This window comes from Leishmania braziliensis, chromosome 35, assembly GCF_000002845.2.
Source record: "Leishmania braziliensis MHOM/BR/75/M2904 complete genome, chromosome 35".
NCBI classification, from domain to species: domain Eukaryota; phylum Euglenozoa; class Kinetoplastea; order Trypanosomatida; family Trypanosomatidae; genus Leishmania; species Leishmania braziliensis.
The window spans coordinates 879744-903276 of record NC_009326.2 but is presented as its reverse complement, the minus strand read 5'-3'; the positions used below and the strand labels follow the sequence as shown (position 1 = coordinate 903276).

Genomic DNA, 23533 nt, shown 5'->3' with positions numbered 1-23533 from the left:
CGTGGCTACTTTAATCACTGCAGCGACGTGTGGGCCACTGCCGCACATTGCCTAGAGGTGCACACCGAGAAGGCAGCGGTGGCAATCCCCTTCCAAGTGCATGCGCACAACGGAGAGCCACAGTTGATCGCCGTGCCGCGCAAGACAACAACAACAAAAAAAAAAAAGAGAGTGCGCACACAGTTTTTGAGGGGGACGCTCAGCTGCATTGTGGTGCTCCAGGCCCGAGTGCGCCACCCCTCACCTTGCCAGAGGGTAAATCGAGGTGTCATTCCTATCACATCCTCCTCTGTGGAAAACGCGATAGGAATGTGAGGTTATCAGAAAAGATGGCGTGGTACAGTCCGAGGCACATTCTTCAGCTCCACGCTCAGCAGGTTTACTGCAATCAAGAAAAGAGGGCCTAGGACTGATCCCTGCAGGACTCTGTAGGCATGCCCACTCCTCGATTTCGCCGTGTGGGCACGAACACGGGCGCGACGACTGCCTGAGAAATACATGATCCGACGACTAAGGTGCGAGCCTATGCTGATTTTCTTCAGTGCTGCGATGACACCGCCGCGATCTACCAAGTCCAACGCGCTAGTGCAGTCCATAAAACACGCCTCCTATCTCGGTACCTGGCTGGCACTGCACCACCCTATGGAGTAACCAATCCAGGGGATCTATGGTGGGGTTGCGAGAACGGAAGCTAGAGGGTGATGGTCGCCACTTGTCTTCCACGTGGTCACGCAGTCGCCGCGAGACCATTCGTTCGAGTGACTTGCACAGATGGCTGGATAGCGTCACATGGCGGTAGGACGCGGAATCGTCTTCAGGCATGTGCAGATTCAGGGACAAAATAAGCCCCGCTTTCTACGTCGCGGGGACGCAGCAGGTGGCGGCGCTCTGGTTGTAACTGTTCAGCGGATCGCTTCGGCAGTGTAACGGGAGGGCATCGACACTGACACAGTGAGCTTCGTCGGCGCCTGAGACGAAGCCACAGTGGACCTCGCAGACTGACCTCTCAAGATCGCCCATTGTGAACGATTGGAGGGGCGTGGGGCTGGGTCTCAGTGACGCACAAAGGGTGAGAGCTGCGGGATGTCGCGGTGGCTTCTGTTGGTGCACCCCCGTCAATACGTTTGCCCTGCTCTCTCGCACTGAGAGGTGGCGTTTTCCTCGCCTCATTGCTAGGGCGTGCAGTGCGCGGGTGGGGTGGGGGGAGGCATCGCTAGACTGGATGTGTGTCCAGGATCGAGGTTTACGGAGGGGAAGGGCGAGGGCGTTGCAGGACGGTACTCATCCTTCACGACTGGTTCATTGCAGGTCTTTGATGAACACGTCTGAGAGAGCGATGCTCGGGCGACGCACAGAGTACCCTGTGGAGAGCTGCTTCCTATAACGGCAGTCGTGTTGTCAACCACGATCGATAAGGGGTCCTTGCAGATCAGAAAGTGTTTCGAGTGGTGGTTGCCAATGGTCCTCCATTTTACCCACTCCATGAGAGAGACACTGCGGCTGTGTGTATCCGTGGTGAAGTTGTGGTGGGGGCGACAGCATGAGCAATTCCTGTTCACACCCCGAGCGCGCTTTCGGGTTGTCGTGATGATGGACATCAGCGGGGCAGTCTGGAGACGCGCGCGGGCTAGCGTCTCTGTCGCTGTGGCGGTCACATTTCTTCCGGATGCACCCGTCGAGCAACGCACAGTGCAGTTCCGCGTTCGTCCTGTAGAAAGAATATAACTGGGCGACAGTCATCACTGGCGGCACAGGGTAACATCCCTTCACAAAGTAGACAGTGAGCTTGATCGTGCAGTGGTCACTCGGCGCCGTGGGTCCGTCTGCGGACGCGAAAGACTCCAAAAAAAAATAAAAAGGAAAAACTGGAAGCGCAGCGAAGGGGACTGACAACAGGAACTAGAGAGAGACTATGGCAACTCTGCTGCAACACGATGAGCCTTTATCCAATAGGGAAAAAACTGGCAATAAACAGAGGACGAAAATGGCGGGTGGGGGGCATGAGAAATGCACCCATGGGAAAGGCAACACATGAAGATGAGCTCCACTCACTCCTTCCCCGGCGACGAAGTCACGCACAGGCACACATACATACATATGTGTGACGAAAAAAAAAAAAGAAAAGAGAAGGGAACGTCATAGATGAAAAGAACGCCGCACGGGGCTCACGTGCTGCTCCATCTGTGGGGCCGACATAAAATGAGTAAGGTGAAAAAACATGAGAAAAAGAGAGAGAAGTAATCGCACACAGACAAAGAGAGAGTGTGTTGAGAGCCACGTAGCAAACAAAAAAGAGCTCAAAGGTGATCACACGAACGAGTGCAGAGGATAAAAGGAAGGAAGATACGCGAAACACGGCAGGATGGCATCCATATCTGAAGGTCCATAGGAATTGATCAACATATCACAGAGCGTACTCACATGTCGCAGAAACTTTTCGATGATAGGAAAAAACGGCGATAACCCCGAGCTTCTCCTTACCTCTCTCACACACTCAATGTAGGCAGGTGTGCGTGCATGTGCGCTGGCCCTGTCGTTTCGGTCTCCACATCCTTGCCTGCGTGTACAATGAGAGCGTGCACTACCTGTTCGCTCCCCTGCATCTCCGTTTCCAGGTATCGGTGTTGCCTCGACATGCCATCGTTTTGTTGTTGCTCGTTTTCTGCTGCACGTACAACTGGGCTGGCTCCTCGCAGCTACTGTTTTTGCTCTTGCTTTCCTTTTTCTTTATTTTTTTTTTTTCGGAGGGGTGTTGTTGTGGTTGTTGATTGTACATGAAGCGATATCGGAAGCCAACAAAGGCCGAACGAGCAAAAAAAAGAAAGAGGGGGGGCGTTAGATGAAGACCCCCCCCCGCCGCTGCGTCCCACATTGAGCACTTTTGAGAATCCAAAAGGAGAAGGAAGAAGAAGATTTCAGAGAACGACAGCAACAAGAGCAAAGAAAAATCACCGAAGGTGAAACGGGACAGGGAAAGAAAAAAGGAACGATGCCGCCATCCACCCACCTACTCCCTCCGCCCCCTCCTCCCCACCCACAGACAGGGGCAGAGAGGGCATCATGGCAATGAACAACAAAAAAAAGGAGGGGCAAAAGTAGAATGCGCCTTCTTCGTCGGCTCCCTCGTTGATGTCCCATCGTTTTCAAACGTCCGCACTCGCCATCGAGGGGGAGAGGGAGGAAGAGGTGAAAGAGGAAAAGGGAGAAGAGAAAGAAGGCGGAACAAGGAAGGGCGTAGAAGGGAGGGAGATGATGTCGCAAAGAAAAATGCGCAATGAAATCTTCGCAGAAGGGGAAAAAAAAATAGAAGTCGCTGCTGAGTGGAGGAGAGACAGAGAGGGGAGGAGAACAGCAGGGGAGACTTGGGAGCGGTGGGGAGGCTGTCACGAAGACAACACTATCAAATGAGCCCCTTTTCCAGAGCAATACAGGCATAAAAAAAAGAGAGCACAAGATGAACCTGAGACACGCATCAAGTGTCAAGGGTAGCTGCTCAGTTGCTTTCGCGTGTTCTTCGGTCATTGTATACACATCTGCATATCCGTGTAAAGGGTAGGTGCGATCACAGCGGTTACCGCATTTCGCTGCACCGCCTGGTGCGAGACCGCACACCATAAGAGAGAGGGAGGAAGGAGAGGGCAAAGAAATCAAGGGAAATCGAAAGAAAATATGCACAGTGATGGATTGAATGATGACGGCGGGGAGGAGAAAAGGGGAACAACGGACGATGTGTGAGACGCAGAATGCGATGAAGAGCGGTGTGACTCCACCTCACGTGACACCTGCGAGAAGATGGTTCGCGTAGCACCAAGAGAACAAAAAGGGGGGGGAAGAGGAAACGGTGCCCATTGATGAGACATACCCGGCAGAAACAAGAAAGCAGGGAAACATGCGAGACCAGACTTGAGCACGCACACACACTCATCAGAGCGCTGAGGGGATAATACAGCAAAAAGGCAGCGTATTGAAGAAACAACTTCACGAGCGCTTTCCGTTAGTTGAAAGGCGCTTCTTGATCTTGGGAAGAACTACGTTGTCATTGGACGGCGAGGCAATCTCGTTGGTACGCTCCAGCCACTGTGGAACGGAACTGTTGCCAGATTTGCTCAACAACACCTCCGGCGATGATAGCGGCGGCGCATCCCTTGTTGTGGTACTTGCCATGCTTCGACTCCGGCCAACTTGCTCGCCAAACACTGCGGTGCTCGTGCGTGAGGAATTTTCGAGGACGCTCGCAAAGTTTCGAGGACGTCCCGGCGGCTTCTCCTCCCTCGGCACGGTCGGCTGCAGCACCGTCTCTGTTTCCCGGGTGTTGGACCCAGCTGCACTAGAGGGGCCGACCTGACCAAGCGGCCCATCGCCATGCGCCGAAGAACCATTGGGCTGCGTGGCGTTTATCTTGAACAAATCACTAACTGGCGCGTGGAAGCCGCCTTCGCTGCTGCTGCCGCTGCTACTTGGGCAGGTGATGCTGATCGTCAACGGTGGGCTCACGCGATCCGATGGCGAGAATGAGGGAGAAGTCCGCCCACCATGGGCATCCGCCAAGGCCAATGGTGTCAGGGTACGCACTTGTGGTAGTGGGCCCACTACATAGTTGGCTATCATATTCGACTGCTCGACCGATGAGCGGATGTTGCGCTTCCGCTGCTTTTCCTCCGCATTCGCCATGCTCACCATGATGGCAGGACTCACGACACTGCTGGGCACCACCGTGCCATCCACGCCGCCTGATACCGCTTCCAGCTCGTCGACAAAGCGAAGTTTGCTAGAGCAGCGAGTCAGATCGCTGCCTGCAGTGCTGCTGAGCACCGAGACACTGTCGTTAGGCGAGTGCGTCGCCTCCTGGCCAAGGCGCACCGTCACTTCGCTCAGGAGAGCTTCGCGGTAACGACAAGCGAACACTTCCGGAAGCTGCGTAAGATGCTTGAAAAAGAGGTAGTTTCGGACGTCACGTAGGTTGTTTGTGGCGCTTTCCTCCGGCTCGCGAGTGGAGCACTTGCCTATGAGGTCAAGCACCGCTCGCAAGCTTGAGTGGAACACGGAATTGCGACGCAGCCCACCCAGCCGGTTGTAGGCTTTCAGGAGGTAGCCAAAGGTGTCCCTCTCCACGGTGAGTTGACGGCAAATCGTGGTGATAAGCTGTGGCGACAACGCCTCACGCGACGGCACGTACGACGACAGCGGATTCACATCCGCCTCTGCTGTTACCACCGTCATCTGCATCACAATGACCTTTAGAAAGCGTACGCAACCACACAGAACATCAAGCCCGACCTGGCACCGGGCGCCAGCTCCATTCGCACCACACAGGGTGTCACACACACCTTCGATGAACTGCCAGATGTGGGACTTGTAGTGGAAGACAGTTTTGAGCATCAACTCACGATTCGCGTTGTTGGTGAGGGACACCATGTACTCGAGTACCCGCACTAGCGCGGGGGTGATGCCCTGTGGCAGCGGTAACACCGGCGAGACCGCACCGCCCCCGCCAGATCCCGGGCCGGTGTTCGACGCCACAACCGCCGCCCCCCCGGCGCCGCCACCGTTACCGTCGTGATGCACAGGTCTGCCGCCGATATTCTGCGTCGCGCTGACGTTGCTAAACTGCACGATAGGAATGTTGCGGGCAGGGCCGACAACGCCGCTGAGGGAGGGGGGCAGCGGCACCGGTGTCATGAGGCCACGTGTGGCGTGGGCAATGTACTTGGTGATTATGAAGTTGTGAAAACGATTGCGGATGTCAGTGCTCTCGGCGTCCAGCAAGCGCTCCGACGTGGCAGACCCCTCGTCATCGTGGAGGCCCAGGACGTGAAAGAGCACTAATGGGTTGGAGGACGACATGCTGTCTCGAAGGATACGCTTCGATGACGTCAAGGTAGAGTAAGTCGGGCGAGTTGCGTTGGTGCTGATGCCAGGGAGGCCAGTCGACAAGGCTGCCCCGGTAGTCCCACTCACAATTAGCTGCCGTAGCATGAATGTGACGATGCCGTTGTACTTGACGGGGTCCGCTAAGATCGGCGCCCGTACGTGCTCGTTCATCAGCTGCTCCTCCTGCCGCTCATTCAGCCGCACGAGCGTGACGTCCAGAACTGCCGCTAGCTCCTGCTCCACAACGAGCGAGTAGTAGTTGGCGGTGCTGCTTGTCCCATCAGCGGCGCCACTGCTCGAGTTGGAGGCGGCACCGCCACCGCCGCAGCGCCGAGCACCGTTCACTCCGCCCCCACTACTGTCCATAACATGCTTGACGAACGCCGCTGCCGTTCCGCTCGGCATCGCGAACCGTTCCGCCACGAGGGAAAGCGGCTCCAGCAGACCGCTGTGATAAATCTTGCCCACAATTGGACCCACCATCTCACGCCCGAGCTCGGCAATGCTAAGGGTGACGAGTTCTCGGAAGAAGCGTAGGTGAGCAAGAACTTGCAGCTCCGCCTTTTGCGCCAGGGACATGATGTCCATCGCCGGTGGTGTGGACGAGGGTGACGGTGCGCCGTTCCATACTGCACCCATGTTACTACGTCCCTCAGAATTGAAGGAGGTCGCGCTCGACGAGGTTTCACTGGACGGAACGCGGCTGCGCGCACTCGGTCCACCGCTCATCGTACCGGACATCACCGGAGGCATCACCCGCAGCGCCTCACAAGCCTCTGAGAACAAATTGTCACAGCTGAGCAACAAGCACACAATGTCGTTTCGAATTCTCCGACTCATGGCTGCGAATTTGGTGGGCAGCTCAGCAACCAAGTCTGCGGCGCCGCAACTCGGAAAAACCGTTTCTTGCAAAAAGCCGATCCAGCGGTCCTTTCGGATAAGATTGGTGACTTCCTCAGGGATGTGTAGCAGCTGCAGTGGCTCTGGCACCGACCAGCTCAACGGCTCCGCCGCACACTGCAGCCCCGAGAGAAGCAGCGGAAATGTGGCTTCTGATATGAGACAGTCGAGTAAGTCAGCGTTCCCCATGCTTAGCATTATCAGCACCGTATCCTTGTCCGCGTAGAGGGCTCGGTTTGTCCCATGACGGTGCTCAATGATGGAGAGGGACAGCGCGTGCTGCTCAATAAAGCCGAGTGGGGGGTCATACTTCGCATGGATGAAGTACGAGTATGGAAGCACCACCCCCTCTGTTCTGTCAGTCGCCGCCGTGGATGAGGTGGTAGAGGACGTGCTGGCACCCGGTGCCAGCACCGTCTGCTCACTGACTGGCCGGCATCGCTCTAAGAGGTCAAAGCGAAATGCTGGATAGCTCTTGTCTTGCAGCGCAACTAGCGCGCTCCATGACGCGGAGTAGCCCTCCTCTGAGGCATACATAAGACACAGAGAGAGCTGCTTTTCAAAACTGTTCCACACAATGCAGCAATTCTCGCCAACAAACGGGGTGTCGCTGCTGATGGTGTCTTCGAGAATGATCATCTCGTCCGCTGTGTCATCCTCGTCAAACTCAGAGACCGTGTTCGAGAGTGCCGACGCATTCGGAGCGGCTGTGCTCTTCCGTGTCGCAGCCCCTACGTCGCCGTTTCCGTGCACCGCGGCTGCGTCAGCGACACCAGAGGGCGTCAGTTCAGCCACCTTCTCCTTCTGCGCCTCCTTACTGACCTCAGGCGCGACGACACGGATGGTAAAGTCGCAAAATGCAACACGGCCGTCGCCCTGCTCCGCCCACTGGTTCTCCGCGCCGAGAGCCTGCGTCAGCACCTTCACCTCGAGGTTCAAAAGCGAGGTGGTAAAGGCCTGCGGCAGCTTCTGCGCTCGAGCCAGCGTGTCCACCGGTGAGCGCAGCGACACGGCGCTCTCTACTGGCGTCACACCAATCGTCACTGTTTCGGATGAAGGCGATTTTGACGGGCCGCTGCCAGCCGTAGTGGCAGTCGAACCTATCATATTTCCTCCATCTTCTGAGGTGGCGATGGGACTGGTCAGAGCAGCTGGATAGTAGTCTTTCCCACTACCCCTCGCCTCTGGTGTCATCGAGGCAGCCGCAGTCCCTTTTGCTTTCTTGCCTATGTTGTTTGACCCGTTATTCGTGCAGTTCTCGCTGTTTCGTGTTGACGTAGGTGCGATACTGTTGGTGCTGATGCCGCTGCTGCTGCTGGAGAGCCCCGCGGCACTGCCGTTACTTGTTGTTCCACTTCCGCTCATGACAGCCGCAGCACTCACCCGTATGTTAATCTGGTGACTGAGATCGTTTGCCTCCTGCCGAGACGAGGGCGGCTCGCGGTGTCAGACAAAGGCTAATTCGTGGGGAAGGGGGGGAGGAGCAAAGCAAGCGAAACCAGAAAAGCTGCACACTCCACAAGAAGAATCGAGACTCAACAACAAAGTTGTCAAAAGACAAGAAAAAGCCGGTGTGGCGCACAGAGAGAGTGACACACCTTAGCACGCCTCACCACACCTGTGCACGAGAACAACCGCAGTGGAATAGGCCGAAGGCGCTTTTAGAATGAGAAGCGAAGCGTGAAAAGAGAGAGGAGGACGGGTGAGAGGGTGCACAGTGTGGCCAAAAAATGGCAGGAAAGGAGAAAAAAAAACGCAACAAATCCGAGCACATCCATACACGCAGAAAAAGAGAAGGGGGGAGACAGAGCGCCCTCCGCATGCACACACGAAGAGCAACAAGGGGAAAGGGAAAAGAATATGATAACGACAAAGAAGCACGGCAGCGCAATGGTACAAGGAAACGAGGTCAAAGGGAGCAAGAGAAAGCAGAGAGAAACATAACCACCGAAACACAAGCAACCGAAAAAAAATATATAATAATAATAATGCACAACGGGAAGGAGGCAAAATGCAGCGCTGACAAGCGAGCCGGGATCGAGGAGCACGGCGAGAACAACCACAGACCAAGACAAAAAAAAGTTGTACAAAAGAAACGAAGAAACCGACAAGAGCTAAAGCGAAATGGCAACCCCTGCGTCTTCCCCTGTTACTTTTCCGCTTGTCGTCGCACCCACCACGTAGGGGTGGAAGTGGCCTGGGAAACCACTGGAATGCTCGCTTGTCACTCACCGCGTTCAGCTCTCCGAGAGGACGCTGTCGCTTGGCTTCTCGCTCCCCCGCCTTTTCACCGCTATAGTCGTGGCAATTCGTTACCCGTCTTCTCTCTCTCTCTATGCGCCTGCCTTACGAACGAGGAGGCAAGAAGCCGCAAAGATGAAGGTGGGCGTTGCGGAGAGGCACGAAGAACAAAAAAAAAAAAGATGAGAAGAAAGGAGTCGACGCGCTCGAAGCATAAAGGAAAAGAGTTTCAACGAGTGCACACGAGACGGGGTATGAGAAGTCTGTCAGTCCCGCACAGCGAGAGGAGGATGTCGGCAGGGAGTGGCAAAGAGGAAAGGGGAAGAAAGGAGAGGGAAAGCTTCTAGGGCGACTGTGTGATACAGGATAACAGGACGCAAAAGAAAAACATCAATCTGAAATACACGGCGGCAACACGAATTGTGGCAGAAACCCTTAAAAGGGGGAAGAGCAAAAGGGGCACAACACTAGACGCCGACCTGCCACATCAAAACTACGGAAGCGGCAGACCAAAAAGAGAGGTGCGCATCCCTGTGGAGACTTGACGAGGGAAAGGGAAGAAGGGGGGCACGCGTGTTTATAGAAGAGGGAACGGAAGTGCGTGTGAAGATAGGGAGTGGGCATACACGCGAAAGGAAAAGAGAGTCGGTGAGACGAGCACGCGGGTATGTATGTGCGCGCACGTTAAGTTAGGGTGATGTGAGGCCAGAAACAAGGGAGGATGCAAGCACAGAAACAGTACAGGAGCCAGAGTAAGAAGAGGGAAGAGGGAAAAAAGGAAAGGAGAAAAGAGTGTAGCGGCATCATGAGAGGCAGCTGCCTCCACGCAGGACTAGTGCCGTGGCGTCTACATCGTATCGCAAAGCCAGATGAAGCCCGTGCATGTGAACTGCGAGGAAATGGGAGAGGGATATCGTATGCTGTCCTCTTGTGCGCTTGTATGCATCTGTTTCGAAACTTTCCACGACCACACGGACATGCAAAGCAAAAAAAAAAAGACAGAAAACGCCGTGCAGGAGTGGAAGGGCTAATCCACGGCCGCCGTCGCGGAGAAGTGGGATTGAGAAGCCGTTTTGTTTTTTTTCTTGCTGTACAAAGGGTATCAGGGGCAACGTGCGTAAACACTGCCGATACCGTTCAGCTCTTGGCGTGTCCAAGTCACTTGTAACTGAGAAAACTCGCGCTCCACAGTAAGGCGGCGCTCCCTCCCTCCCAGCTGCACACAACAACCGGCGATGGTGCGGTTTCGCGAGAGGGGGGGGAAGGGGACTTCCGAGGGGAATAACCTGGGAAGGGGGAGAGAAAGCAAACAAAAAAAGGCACTCGACTTGGAAGCGTCATGACACATCGCGGAGATTACCTACACCTGTGTTAATCTCCCCCTCTCTCTCTCTCTCACTCCCCCCCCCCCTCTGACGACTACTATTGCGCACGCGCCAGAAGCGGCTCAAAGGCGCCGATGGATTTGATGGCCACCGCACATGCAAAAGGGCTGCCCAGGGCGTCCAACGTGAGCACGAGGGCCACGTTGCAGGACTCGAGTGCGTCATCCACTTCGTCCATGCACCCAACGATATCGCTGGCAGAGCCGTTGAGCGCCGTCCCTGCCTCCGTCGCCTTTGCCTCCAGCACGAGGCAGGGACAGTACATGAACTCGTTTGTCACAACAAGGGAGAGGCGATCGAGGCGGTCACAGAAGGTCTGCAACGCCGCATCCTCCGCCGCGGCGCATGGGCAATCGTCTGAGCGCGCTGAGCAAGCGCCGCCATATCGGAGGCGCAGGCGCATCGGGAGAAAGAATCGAAGGGGGATCTCGAGGCAGGAGTTGGACACACGACACCGGGGGTCACATCGTTGCCGCACGAGGCCGCCCACATAGCTGACGACATCGCCCGGCTGAAACGCTTTACCAGTGAAGAGTCGACGCGTCATGCACTGTAAGCGCCGGCGAACAAGGGTCATTTGCGGCGAATACGATGTCTCAAGAACCCGTGACGGATCACTGGCGGCGGTACGATGCAGAACAACAAGCCGATCCACCTCCTGCGTTGTGGACAAGAGGTAAGACAGCGGGGATCGTGTCAAGATGGCTGCAGCGGAGTCCCTTGTGTCCTGCGACGCGACCGTGGTGAATTTTCCCATCTGTGCAAGCGCCAAATTACCGCCGGCCACATCAAAGCGTTCTCCGCTCGCTGATACGGTTCTATCAGTAAAGGACAGCTTAGTCGGCGAGGCGGCAGAAGTAGGAGATAATAGCAGGGGCAGTGTCGTAATACCGGGGCTGAGAAGTGCCAACTCCTCCAAGTCCAGATCGCCCTGTCGCTCCCACAACGCGTTGCACTTGGAGCGGCTGCTGTTGTGGCTGGCGCTGCTGCGGCTACGGCTGCCGGTCGGGTTCTCTTCTGTGGTAATAGAGTGTTCATCATGCACTCGCACTCCCGCTCGCGATGCGTCATTTGTGTCATGGGAGGGAGACTGAAACCGACTCGCCTTCGAGGAACAGGCTTCCATCAATTGCCCTGCGTTGGGGGTCCCTCGCGGCCCGTGCGCAGCAGCCCTGGATTCACTCGCGTAGGCCTCGCGTACACTGCGACTGCGCTTCTCTCGGCCCAGTCCGGTGTCGACCGTGTACACGAACATGTGCCCCTGCGTCTCAAAGCGTGAGTGCTTCGCTAGCACCGTTAGTGGCACCGCGGCATCCCAGACCTGCCATGGTAGAAACGGCACGTTCATAGGCCAGTCCGTGTGCTCGGAGCTGAAGCTAGTAGAGGAGGTAAGCGACGCAGCGGAGGCCTGCGTTTGCGGTGGTGTGGAGGTGATTGCTGCAGAGCAACCTTGCGCATCAAGTCCTGCTTCCGCCAGCAGCGCCGCCTGGGTGATGCCTGGACTGCTGAGCAAACTGATTAGTCGTGCGCCATTCAGTTTTGGAGTGGCACACGCCTCGCAGCGCAGCGGCGCATCGGCGGTTGACGCCTCACAGATCGACCACATACCACACTGCGTGCACTCCCAAAGAAGATCGTTAGCGATGTCGGAGCAGAACCGAGAAAGCGGTGGTGGCTGCTTCGAGTCCGTTGCATTCAAGAATGCGCACGTGGGATCGGTTGCAGGTGCTGATGAGCAGTCAACCTCGGATATTGAGATAAAATCACCTGATGCGGAGGCATTGTTGGCGGCGAAGCCGGACCCCTTAGCCGCACAGTTACCCTCCTCCTTGGCGCCGTCAGCAGACCTTTGTGGCAACGACGCGGTGACCGCAGGCGACGCAGAAACAGCGGCGGCGGCAGCGGAAAGCGACTCAGCACGGAAAGACGGAAACGGCACGACACCGCCGAGGCGCGGTCGCATGATTGGCTCTCCCTGCACGTTCATCCACGGTGTTGCGCTCAGTCTATGCGCCTTGCCATAGGACATGAGTATTTCCTCTCCCGCGCTGATCTGCCGCCGCGACACGAGTGCTGTGAAAGACTCCCCGCGATTGTTAAAGCGGTTCTCAGCGGAGAGGTTCGCCTGCAGAGTCCCGACGCCACGTGGGTCGTTAGCGAAGCGACCGTAGTTGCCGACAAACTCCGCGTCGAGCGCATAGTCGTCACCGAGGGCGCCGAACCCCATCGTGTACGTGCGAGAATTGCACGACGTGGAGAAGACCTCAATGAAGCCCGAATATGGTGTGACAACGGTGTTGGAAGGAATGGTGCTCTTGGCAAAAAGCCCAGCCTGCCCGTATGCAGGGTGCCGGGGGTCGGTGATGACACGAACCTCTAGCAGCTCCTCCGGGGCGTACGTGGCGGGTTGAAAGTCAGGCAGCACGCGCCGGTCGACCAGGTGGTGACGAAACGCAAATATCTCCATAAACAAGAGGAGACGCTCGTCGCGGCTGATAGTGGTGTCGAAGGCAAGAAACTGTCGCGCATGCCAGTGGGCAGGTAACTTGAGCGAGCGACGCGACGGTGTGCACTGCAGTCCTTCCAACACGTTCAGGCGAGGGCGTGGTGCGGTTGTTCGTGCTGACGGCAGAAGAGCCGCAGGGTCATCAGGAGCTGTAACTCGCGTCACCGCATCTGACGAGGCAGAGGCCATTGCAAAAGTCTAAGCGCTTAACTATTGTGTGAGCACCTCGCCTTCAGTCGATCGCGGTGCTTGAGAAAGGATGTAGTGGGTGACGACGGAAGAAAATACGAAACGTTAACTCAGCGGTGTTGCCGCCTTTTCCCACTTCATGTCTGCCAATCTATCCCTCCCCCTCTCTCGCGCGCTTTCGAGCGTGTATTGTCGATAAAGCCGTCTCTCTAACAGCTTCCCCCACCATCACCACCAGCATGAAGCGAGTGGCGTACACTCTGCGGATGGAAGACTGCGCGCGCAGTGCGGTGGAGAAACAGTTTGTATGTGGGTGTGTGTTAGAAAGAGGCAGTTAAGGTTTTGTATTCCATCATACAGGACCAGACTTAGAACTACAGACCTTCTCGCAGGCACGGGGCGCCTCCGTGTTGTCTGGGCCGAGCGTAGGGGCGAGTAGAGTCTCTGGTCCTTTTTTGCACGCTGGGCAAGCACGAGTGTGAGCAAGTCCGAGAAGGAGCAGAGAATATTGCGAGGGCCCGGCTATGAAAAGGCACCATCACCACCAAAAAAAAAAGAGGAGAAGAGCGAGGAAGTCGGTTGGCTTCGTGCAGCTGAAACTGAAAGCATAGCTGAAGGAAAGAGGAAAGTCCCATTAAACCAGCGACTGGGATTCTTTCACTTGCACCGGCACCCACAATAGCACCTCGTCTTCATTCGCACAGAAGGAAAACTACGAACCCCGCTTGTTTTTTGTTGCCTTTTTCGCTGTGGATGTCTCCGAAGTGAATGTTATTACACGATCAATTAACACACCACATATACGGCGCTTGACACACACTTTGTCTCTGGTGATGCACAGACGTCAACGGCAGAACTATATATATATATATATATATATATATGTGCATGAATACAGACACAACTCATGGGTTGCTGCTGTGGCCTTTCTCGTCGGCTGTGCAGCACCTCTCCCACTTCCACCACAGTCTTCCAGTCGGCAGATCAGAAGCAGCAATCGCAGTCAAAAGGGCAGTTGGGGGTGGTGCCCGCCCTGGCGTCCCGTGACAGCATCTTGGCTAGCTCCTCCATCGACACGATGCGATCAACGCCCTCCCTGCGCTGCAGCGCCTCGGACACCTCGGGAGACCCCGTGCTTGTGACAGCAGAGCAAGTGGTGAAAGCAGCGGTGGCATTGCGGTCCTCCTTCAGCCAAGTGCCGCTGAAGAACTGGTTGTCACTCATCTGCACCGACTTCTCTGGGGCATGATAGAGTCCATCGCGAACAGGTCTAACCTGAACGCCCCGTGAGGATGATGAAGAAGACACGCCGACGCCGGCTGATGCGTGTTTGGGATTATGCGCCTTCGCTGATCCCCCTCCCACTTTCCTCTGCAGAGGCGGCAGCTGAGCGGCAGCGGGGCTACCGTCCTTCTGCGCCTTGGTATGCTTGATGGTGTTGAACAACAGCGCTACTTCGTCAAGGTCGCAGGTGGAGGAGGCGGCGGACGTAGAGATCACCTTGGCGGTGGGGTTGCCATTCTTCGTGGAAATCGATGGCGTCTTCTTGGCAGAGGTGCGAGGTGCCTGCTTCCACTTCATCTTGCAGCCTCTGTGGCTCTTGCTACGCCACCTTCAAATCCCAAAAATGGCGACTGGGACCAGCTGTGTGAGCTCCACACCAACACCCACAGAAGGAGGGGGAAGCCGGTCAGCAGAGGCAACACCGCGGGGCTGTGTGAATGGGGGCCTGCTGAGTCTCTCTCTGTTGACTGTAGAAGGTCGAAGAAGAAGGGGAAGGGAAGGAAGTGGAGGTGGAGTGGTGAAGAGCACCCAAGGGAACAATAAATACAGAAAACAGTGGCAAGACGGAGGAATGAGTCAGCAACGGTTCTTTCATGATAGAGGCAGGTCGGGGTCACTGAAGGAGGCGCGTACACGCACATACACACTCACGCGCCAATCAACAGCCCCGCACGTGGGTGCAGCTTGCTCCTCCAATCTGGAGCAGTGGACAGACCACACGCACTATCCTTTGCACGCGACACATCATCCTCACCTTCAGCCATGGTAAATCACCGTACCGCCGCGGCTGTTGTGTCGAGCAGAAAGGTTTGAGGAGTGTGATGCCCTGCTGTGGCATCATTTTCGTCAGGGCACTCCCTCGGAGAAGAGCTGCGGCAACTGGCTTCGTTTTTTTTTTTGGGGGGGGTTGCTGTTATGGTTCTTTGGGTGTACTTTGCGAGCAGTTTCTCATTCTGTTTCTTTTTTTGCTCTTCTATTCCATTCTCATTTTCGGAGAGTCTCTCCCCACACGCGAATGTCGGTGCCCCCTCCTCATCTCCTATTTAAAAAAAAAGCACCAGAATGCACTCAATTTCGGTGGACGAGCGAGGGAAGTGAGGAACGGCTTAGCGGCCTGCGCAAGAGGGAAAGAGAAAAAGAGAAGGGAAAGAACGAGGATGGAGCACGCACACGCCCACGTGCTTTAAAAGACAATGACGGAGAAGACGGAGTCGACAAGCACAGCAAGACCGATGAAGCTGAAGAAGGGAAGAGAGGTCTCGATAAAGGCCGTGCGTCTACCGAGAACAGAAGAAGGGTAAGAAAACTGGGTCGCCCGTAATGGCCTTCATCAATCCTGCTCGAGTCCTTCATCTCGAATAGCGTGCAGCTACCCCGACCTGTCTTTTCTGAGTTGCTCTCGTCTAGCCTTGTTTGCGCACATCCACAATCACCCACACACTTGCGCCAAGCAAGCGCACGCAGAGCTCTTCTCCTGCTCTGTGTGGGGGTATGTGTGTGTGTGTATGTATCTTCCTCACGCGCACCCGAACACCTGCTGCCTCAACAGTCGCGCAGACCCTGCGAGGTCGTCTCTCTCCCTTCTGCCCGCATCCCAATCGGCGATCATCGGCTCCCAGCAGAAAAGGAAGAATAGAAAGACACAAGCAAGAAAACCGAAGGAAAAAGGCGAATTATTTGCTCCACGCTCCTCCAAAACCACTCCAAAGAACAAAGGAAAAAAAAGCACCGCTGACGCACAGAATATACACATACGCATACGCATCACCCGCACACACACTCACACTCACACGCGCGCAGAAAAAGAAACAAGAAAGCACTCACCCGTCATTCTTCAACGAACCCCCCCCCCCACAATCAGAACTCAGCGAATTCGTGAAGCCCCAAAATGACGAGAATGAAATAAAGAAAGAACGAGCAAACGTGAGACAAGAAGCGTCAAGCACAGCCACTGCTTATTGTTTCGGCGCTTCCTCTTACTCCCAAACACCTGAACGTGAGAACCTACAAACAAAGGAAAACAACAAGAGCAAGAAGAAAAGGGGGAAGCACCTCTCTCTCTCTATGTCTGGTCGTTTCTCTGATCTTCTTTGTGACTGTTGCATCATGATGGAGTTTGTTGAGTCCCTCCCACCCTCTCAGCCCACGAGAATGTGAGCATGCCGGTGTGGAAGGTCCCATCTGTGCAACCCGCATCTGGACCCGATTCCCTCGTCGGCTCAACAGGAAGTTCGCTACAGGCAGTAGCGACACGCATACCAAGCATCTACGCGGCATCGATGAAAAAATATATCGACTAGTATCCTGAATACTATCACCACAATAATTGCGGCTTGACTCAGTTGTGATACACCTCCACCTCCTTCCTGAAAGGCGCGCCCGCCATAGTGCTCTCGATCTCTTCCACCGTGCGCGGCACAGTAGTGTAGTTCACCACGCCGTCCTCCGTCACCAGGACGTCGCTCTCGATGCGCACGCCACCAAATTGCGCGTACGCCTCGATCTTTTCCATGTTCAAATGCTCCTTGACATCAGCATTTGCCTTCGCCATCTCCAGAAGCGCTGCGTTAAAGTAGCAGCCAGGCTCTATGGTGATGTAGAGCCCCTCCTCGATGGTACGCGCAGTACGCAGGCGGCAGCAATCCTTCTTAATCGGTCGCTCTGGACAGCCCTCCATGTAGCCGCCAACGTCGTGCACGTCCATGCCGACAAGGTGACCGAGACCGTGTGGCTGAAAGTACTGCATAATTTCTTTCGCCATGAGCGTGTCGATGTCACCCTTGAGAATACCTGCAGCGATCAGGTGTGTGCAGGTTGTGCGGATGGCGAGCAGATGCATGTCGACCCACTTCACACCGGGCTTCATCGCGTGCATCACCTTGTCGTGTGCGTCGAGCACCGCGTTGTAAATCACCTTCTGCTCCTCAGTGAACTTGCCGTTCACGGGGAAACTGCAGGTGATATCGGCGGCGTAGCCGCGGTAGTTACCGCCCATGTCCAGCAGCGCCATTGTGCCGTCTTCGATCACGCAGTTATTGTCGGGGTAGTGCAGTGTGGCACCGTGGGGGCCTGTGGCACAGATGCACGTGTAGCTCACACGCCGGCAGCCGCCATTGTAGTACACGTCGTGGAGAAAGGTAGACTCGAGATGGTGCTGCGACATGCCGGGTTTTGCAATCTGCATCACCTTGACGTGCGCGGCGCTCGACACCTTACACACATACCGAAGCACGTCAGCCTCCAGTGCCGTCTTGTAGCAGCGCTGTGAGCTCAGCACGCGATAAAGGTAGTCGGTGGACTTGCTCAGCGCCGTCCCCTCAGGCAGCTTCGCCTGCAGCACCTCAAGACCGCTGTCGGTGTTTGTGCCCTTCAAGACCTCAGCAGTGTGAACCCCACAGCACCGCAGCACCTGCTCCATCTCGTCCGCGTAGTACACCTCATCCATCTCTAGCTGCTCCTTCACTCCATGCGGAGTCGGCAGTGGGCCCATCCACGTTGCATAATCCGCTGGCAGCCGCGGAATGAAGAGAATTCCCTTGCCGCCCGGGAGCACGGCGCCGTACGCGTCCGGCATCGCCGCACCGAAGAGGTAGTAGAAGTAGCTCTCCTGCACAAAGAGATAGTTGCAGTCTGTCGAGTTCACGGGCACCTCAGAGGCAGCCTGCAGCACTGCCGCGTGGCCACCCTCCGGGAACGCCTGCTGGAGCGACGCCCCCAGCCGCTCACGCTGTTCCCGATACATCCTCATCGGGATGGAGAAGGGGTATGCCAGACTCTTATCGTGTGCGGACATCGTCGAAAGCTGTTCACAGGAAGCGAAAGAAGGAAATGCACTAGAGAAGAAAAGGAATGCGCTGGACGGGTGCCAACGTATGTGCGTATCGACGCAACTGCAGATGCAGGGACGGGGCTGGGTGAGTGAGTAGGTGGTGGATCTTTCTTTAATGCACTTGACGCGCTCATCACAATCGGCCGCGCAGCCACAGAACGGGTAACGTTACGTGCGAAAGGGGAGAGGGCGCACACACACACAACAAAAGAAAAGAGAGAGGCGTTGAGGCAAAAGGCCACAAACTAGGGCGGTGCTGCGACACCAACCAATAGAAGGAGAGAACGAAAAAAAAAAAAATAAAAGAAAAATGGAGAGAAAAATGGCAGCAAAGAAAGAGGCGGAGCGAGACGGGGCAGACAGACGGGCACGAAGAGGTGAAACGTTGCCAAGAGACACCGGGCGGCACCGTGAAGAAGGGAAACCCGTCCCGTTACACCCACGGGTACAGAGAAGGAGACTGCTACTTGAAACTACAGCGCCTGAAGGAAGGAAGGAAAGAGAGAGGTGTGTGCCCATCCTCATCTCCTCACCGGTCGTGAGCTCCGCATAGACCTCAGTCTCTCAACGAGGTACTGATCGTCTGGTCCAGTGTCCTTGTTCGAAAAAATAGCGCATCGCAGAGTACTAAACTCTTATTCTTTGGGTTTGACAGTGAAGGCGTACCCATTTCCCATCTTTCGCCACCCGCCATGTGCGACCCTGCTTCCAGCTGCGGCACCTCCAGCTGCGAGCGTAATGATTACGAGTAAAGAAAGAACGTCACCGAACAAAGCGAGAGAGCGTGGCAGCGAGACAGAGAAGGGACGGAAAAGAGGTTTATAGCAGGCAGAGATGGCAAAGATCATAAGACCTCTACATAATCTTTTTCGAATGCGGCAGACCGCTCCAGTTTTTTTTTCTGCTACCCATGCACCTCAGGCGTCCCTAAAATCCGTTCCGCCAGCCGGGCCTCACGACACCATCATCACACAGCTAACTCAGCCGGATGTATATATATATATATGCAGGCAGGTCTCGTCCTAGTGAGCATCCTCGAGCTCTTCCTCTATGTCTCACCTGTGCAATCACTCTCTCTCTCTTCTTTGATCGCCGCGCGCGTTCGAAGCTCAATTTGATACAACTCGACCTTTTCGTGGACCTTAGCACTCAGTACCTTTATCATCGTCTGCACCAGGTTCGGCATCTGACACGCAGCACCTATCGGTTGAATGGTATAACCGTGGCCTCGGTAGAGGATCACGGCAGTGATCTTACACGACTCGAGCGCCTTACGTATTATATCCACCCGCAGCGCAGGCTTGTTAGAAATGTAGTACACGACTGCCGCCGTCTCCCGCTTCATGCCATCCATGCGGCTTACCAGGTAGATCGACTTCAGTGTTGCATAGGTTGACAAAATATTCTCATACACCTTGACGCTGGTGTTGGCATTTTCTAGTCCGTACTTGGCAAACGCAAAGAGCTTGCCAGTAAGCAAGGAATCAAAGGCTGCGTTGTGGGTCATCGAGGTCTGCGTGGAGCCACAGCCGCCAGAGAAGGTCGAGTCAAACTTAAACGATACATACGGCCCGATGGTGCTTACCTTGCTTATCTCATCCACCACATTCCACAACTTTCCAGAAAAGTCCCCCAAGCCCTGAAGCGGTTCGGCGCAGCTGAGAATGCGGGTGTCGAAAAGTGACGGGAAATGCCGATGCGCCAGCGACTTAAAGGACTGCAGGTTGAGCGGCATACTCGATGCGCCGTAAAGGGCGAGTAGCAGAAAAATTACATCTGTGTAGCCATTGTAGAAAACAATGGGCTTCCGGTGCACTTCGGTGGCATACAAGAGGGTCTTCAAGAGGTCACTGCCGTAGCTACGAGAGACGAGGCTGGAGCTGCAGCCATTGCCCCAGGTGTTGAAGACAGCAGTCCTCACAAACCTGCGATTCGCCTTAGTCACACCAATTGCTGACAGCGCGTTCATCTCCGCCCTGTACAGCTTCTCTTTCGTGTAGATGTACTCCGGCAGCGCCGACTCTGGAACGATTCCACGCGCGAAGGAGATAATAAGAGCAAGTGATTTAACGTAAAACTGCTTCACATTCGCAGCCGCCGGATCGTCAAACTCCTTGCTCGAGAGAGAGAGAATAAACCTTACCAGTTGCAACTCACCTGGTAAAAGAGGAAGCAGATTGTCTAGTCTCCGGCCGATGCATTCCTTGTACCCTTTCAGCATGGTGTACGGCTGGGTAAGCAGATTTATCTCCTGCAATTGCGCCTCCACCTTCTTGGTGAGTTGGGCGGCTGCCACCTTAACTGGCTCAAAGCGAAGCCCCTCCTTGACCCAGCGCGTGAAGTCCATGTCGTTCTTGGCGAGGAACTCGGCGGTAGCAATGTTGAGGGTCACATCCACCTCAGTGTCGGTGGCGGCTGGGAACATCAGTGCAGAGAACGTGTGCACCGTGTAGCACTTCGACGGTGTTAGTGGCACCGTCGCATCGGCCGCAGTGCTTTTTATCTGGTAGCTCGCAACAGCGTGACTGAGCGTCTCTAAGAAGCGGTAACGCTTCCACAAGATAGGGAGAGACTGACTCGACAGCGGCGGCCCCTCTGTGGCACGAATGCTGTTAGCCCTTGCAGCCATCTCCAACGACTGCGCAACTGCAAGCATTTGATCAGCTAAGTACTTGAAAGCGGACGCGAAGTCCTTCGCAGAGCCGTTTGCACTCGACAGAATTCTCTCTACCACTGCGGTGGTTTCAGCATAGGCGGTGTAATTTTCGACTTCCGCCGCCAAAAAATCGGCGACCTCCTTTTTCAGGTGAGCAGCCGCCGACGGCACCGTTGATGGTGTTGCCCCATTCGCAGTCGAGACCCCGTTGGCGTCACCAACCTCTACTTCGGTGAAGACGGAGATGCCGATCTGCATTATACTGTACAACTTGCTATCCTGCAACTTTGCCAGGTACAAGTCAGATGGTTTTCGCATGAGCGAGCGGATAGCTTGCTCTGGTGCTTCCGCGCAGGCGTCGTCTCTGTCATGGTCAATGCCAGAGAACTCCAGGTCAACCGTGAAGAAGGAGCAGTCGCGCAAAATCGTGTCCATATAGGGCAACAGCATTCCCACGTTGTTGTTCGTTATCTCCATCTCTGCCCGTTGTGCCTCAGGGCTCTCTGCGGGCTGCAAACAGAAGGGTGAAGTGACGGGGCGAAGGGGTTACCACCGTCGCGGAGGGGTAGGAGTGCGAGAATCAGAATAAGATACTGGCAATGCAAGTGGAAAAATAATAATAATCAAAAGGCAGAACGACCACCCGGCAAGATGTGCATGCGTGAGCGCGCGAATACGAAGGCAAGTTTAAATTTCCTTCGTGCTGGCTGTTATGCAATGGCGTGTTATCCACATGAAAAAAAAGGCGGGCACTAGGTACGGAATGGAGATCAGTAATTTCGGAGTGGGGTAGGTTGCACGACTGTGTGCGTGCAACGTACCTCACCACAGCAGAGAACTAAAAAACGAGGAAATGCTGTGTTCAGCTTCGATGCGCAGCAACGCCTGCATAGACAGTCAGGATAAACAATGTGATCAATAGCACGCCTGGAATCGATTTCGAAGAAGAAAAGAGATGAGGGTTAGATGAGGAAAAGAACAACAAAACGGTAGTTGTGAAAAGTGGATTGCAGTGAAGCGGGAGTAGAGATGGACACGACTAGCTAAGTGTAATGCACCCCCATACTTCACCCGCGTGAAAGAGGAAGAGGGAGGGGGTGAAGTAAAGAAGGGAGAGTGAGCCACATCAAGGCCATGAGCGAGTCAGCATATTCATCCCAATGGACCCGACCTCTGGCGTGTGGGGAGTCGTGCCGCTTACGCTGAGGCCATACAGGCAGGAAAAGAGCGCGCCTCGCCTGCAAGGGCGTCGATAGGCGTATATGTTGTGCGTGCGCACTGGCGAGCGTGCGGAGCTACCCGCCTTTCCACATTCTTCTCGCACTGGACAGGAATACGAAGGGGGACTCGGGTGGGTGAGACTGACTCGGGAGGCACGGGCAGCAGAAACAACGATGGAGAAGGGACCATAGGGGCACTGTGGCCTTTCTCAACAAAAATGGAGACTAGAAGTAGCACTGACGCGCCGAACAAAGGATATCGCCTCCACTGAGCAGCGAAAGGAAAACACGAGCGTCCCCCGACCTCGCCGCACCGTTACGCGCGGAGAAGAGCACCGAGCGGCAAACAAACACAACCGTGTAAAGAGTCATTCGCTAGTCTTTTTTATTTCCAAAAGGATCCCCGCACTCCCTCGCTGGCGTGGGAAGGGGAAGTGAGAGAGCGTGAGAGTCAGTCCTCAGCCTTCACTCTCTGAGACGTGCCCTCGCTGCAGTATTATCAAGTACGGCAGTGCATTCGTACGTACGTCTTTACTAGCGTAGGTGGCTCAACCTGCACTCTACCCTCACGTTCCACAAGGCAACAATGATAGCAGAGAGGAACGAGAGGTGTTTGTGTGGTTATCGACAGGGGAAAAATAAGAAGCTCCACACTGCTGCCTGTGTGTGTGTGTGTGTGTGTGTGCATGTGCATGTGCATGTGTGCGTGTGTGTGGGCGTGTTCTGGTGTAGAAGGCTTGCGTAGAGGGCCAATAAGAGATGTAGATCGTCATTGATGGCATGAGGGGCGGTGATGGCATTGTCTGCCTGGCTCTTCCATGTGGCGATGCACAGACAGACACATGCATACACGAAGGGAAATATGCACGCATCTGTGCGTCTGCTTCACAGCCCGAACCTGCTGATCAAAGTGAAAAGTAGAAGGATGTGTAGCTGAATCGAGTAGAATTCACTTCATCTAACAGCCATTCGTGCTTCCTCACGTACTATTTTTTTCGACGCTTTCGGCATTGCACTTCATGGTTCAATGCCGGCACGCTCACTTATCTCCTTTTCTCCCCCGTGCCTCGTCTACCCCCTCTCGCTTTCCTCTCCCCCCCCCTCCCGCCTCTCGGCATCAGCCCCTGTTGTGCCTCGTCACGTGCAGTGTGCCAGAACACGATCTCAGGCGGTGCCTGCAGGCGAGAGAAAAGGGGGAATCGAAGTGTACAGAGCACGTCCGCGATGTAACACAGTCCAGCTTACCTGCAGGTATGTATGTGTGAGACAGGGGCAAGAGACCATAGGAGGAAGAGAAGGAGAACGTCTGCAGTCCCCCTTTACACACACACACAGAGAGAGAGACGTCAAAACAGCCCTTCATTCATAGAAACCAAGTCCTGCACTGGGTTGCCATCTCCGGCGTCTCCCTGACCTACCGCATTCTCTCTCTATGATTCGTATTAAGGGATG

General features: G+C 55.2%; 5 protein-coding genes across 5 annotated transcripts; all 5 read right to left on the bottom strand.

Moving 5' to 3' along the window:
- Nucleotides 1-3978: 3978 nt before the first annotated feature.
- Nucleotides 3979-7878, bottom strand: LBRM_34_2330 (hypothetical protein, unknown function; the record flags this gene model as incomplete). The annotated part of the gene is made up of 1 exon (XM_001568292.1): nucleotides 3979-7878. The coding sequence occupies one exon, from the start codon at nucleotides 7876-7878 to the stop codon at nucleotides 3979-3981; it is 3900 nt and encodes a 1299-aa protein (XP_001568342.1).
- A 2556-nt stretch (nucleotides 7879-10434) lies between these two features.
- On the bottom strand, nucleotides 10435-12864 carry LBRM_34_2320 (conserved hypothetical protein; the record flags this gene model as incomplete). The annotated part of the gene is made up of 1 exon (XM_001568291.2): nucleotides 10435-12864. The coding sequence occupies one exon, from the start codon at nucleotides 12862-12864 to the stop codon at nucleotides 10435-10437; it is 2430 nt and encodes an 809-aa protein (XP_001568341.2).
- Nucleotides 12865-14076: 1212 nt separating this feature from the next.
- Nucleotides 14077-14673, bottom strand: LBRM_34_2310 (conserved hypothetical protein; the record flags this gene model as incomplete). The annotated part of the gene is made up of 1 exon (XM_001568290.1): nucleotides 14077-14673. The coding sequence occupies one exon, from the start codon at nucleotides 14671-14673 to the stop codon at nucleotides 14077-14079; it is 597 nt and encodes a 198-aa protein (XP_001568340.1).
- A 2041-nt stretch (nucleotides 14674-16714) lies between these two features.
- LBRM_34_2300 (putative aminopeptidase P) lies at nucleotides 16715-18169 on the bottom strand (the record flags this gene model as incomplete). Its single annotated transcript, XM_001568289.1, has 1 exon — nucleotides 16715-18169. The coding sequence occupies one exon, from the start codon at nucleotides 18167-18169 to the stop codon at nucleotides 16715-16717; it is 1455 nt and encodes a 484-aa protein (XP_001568339.1).
- A 1084-nt stretch (nucleotides 18170-19253) lies between these two features.
- LBRM_34_2290 (putative ribonuclease) lies at nucleotides 19254-21338 on the bottom strand (the record flags this gene model as incomplete). The annotated part of the gene is made up of 1 exon (XM_001568288.2): nucleotides 19254-21338. One exon carries the CDS (start codon nucleotides 21336-21338, stop codon nucleotides 19254-19256), a length of 2085 nt encoding a protein of 694 aa, XP_001568338.2.
- Nucleotides 21339-23533: the final 2195 nt, after the last annotated feature.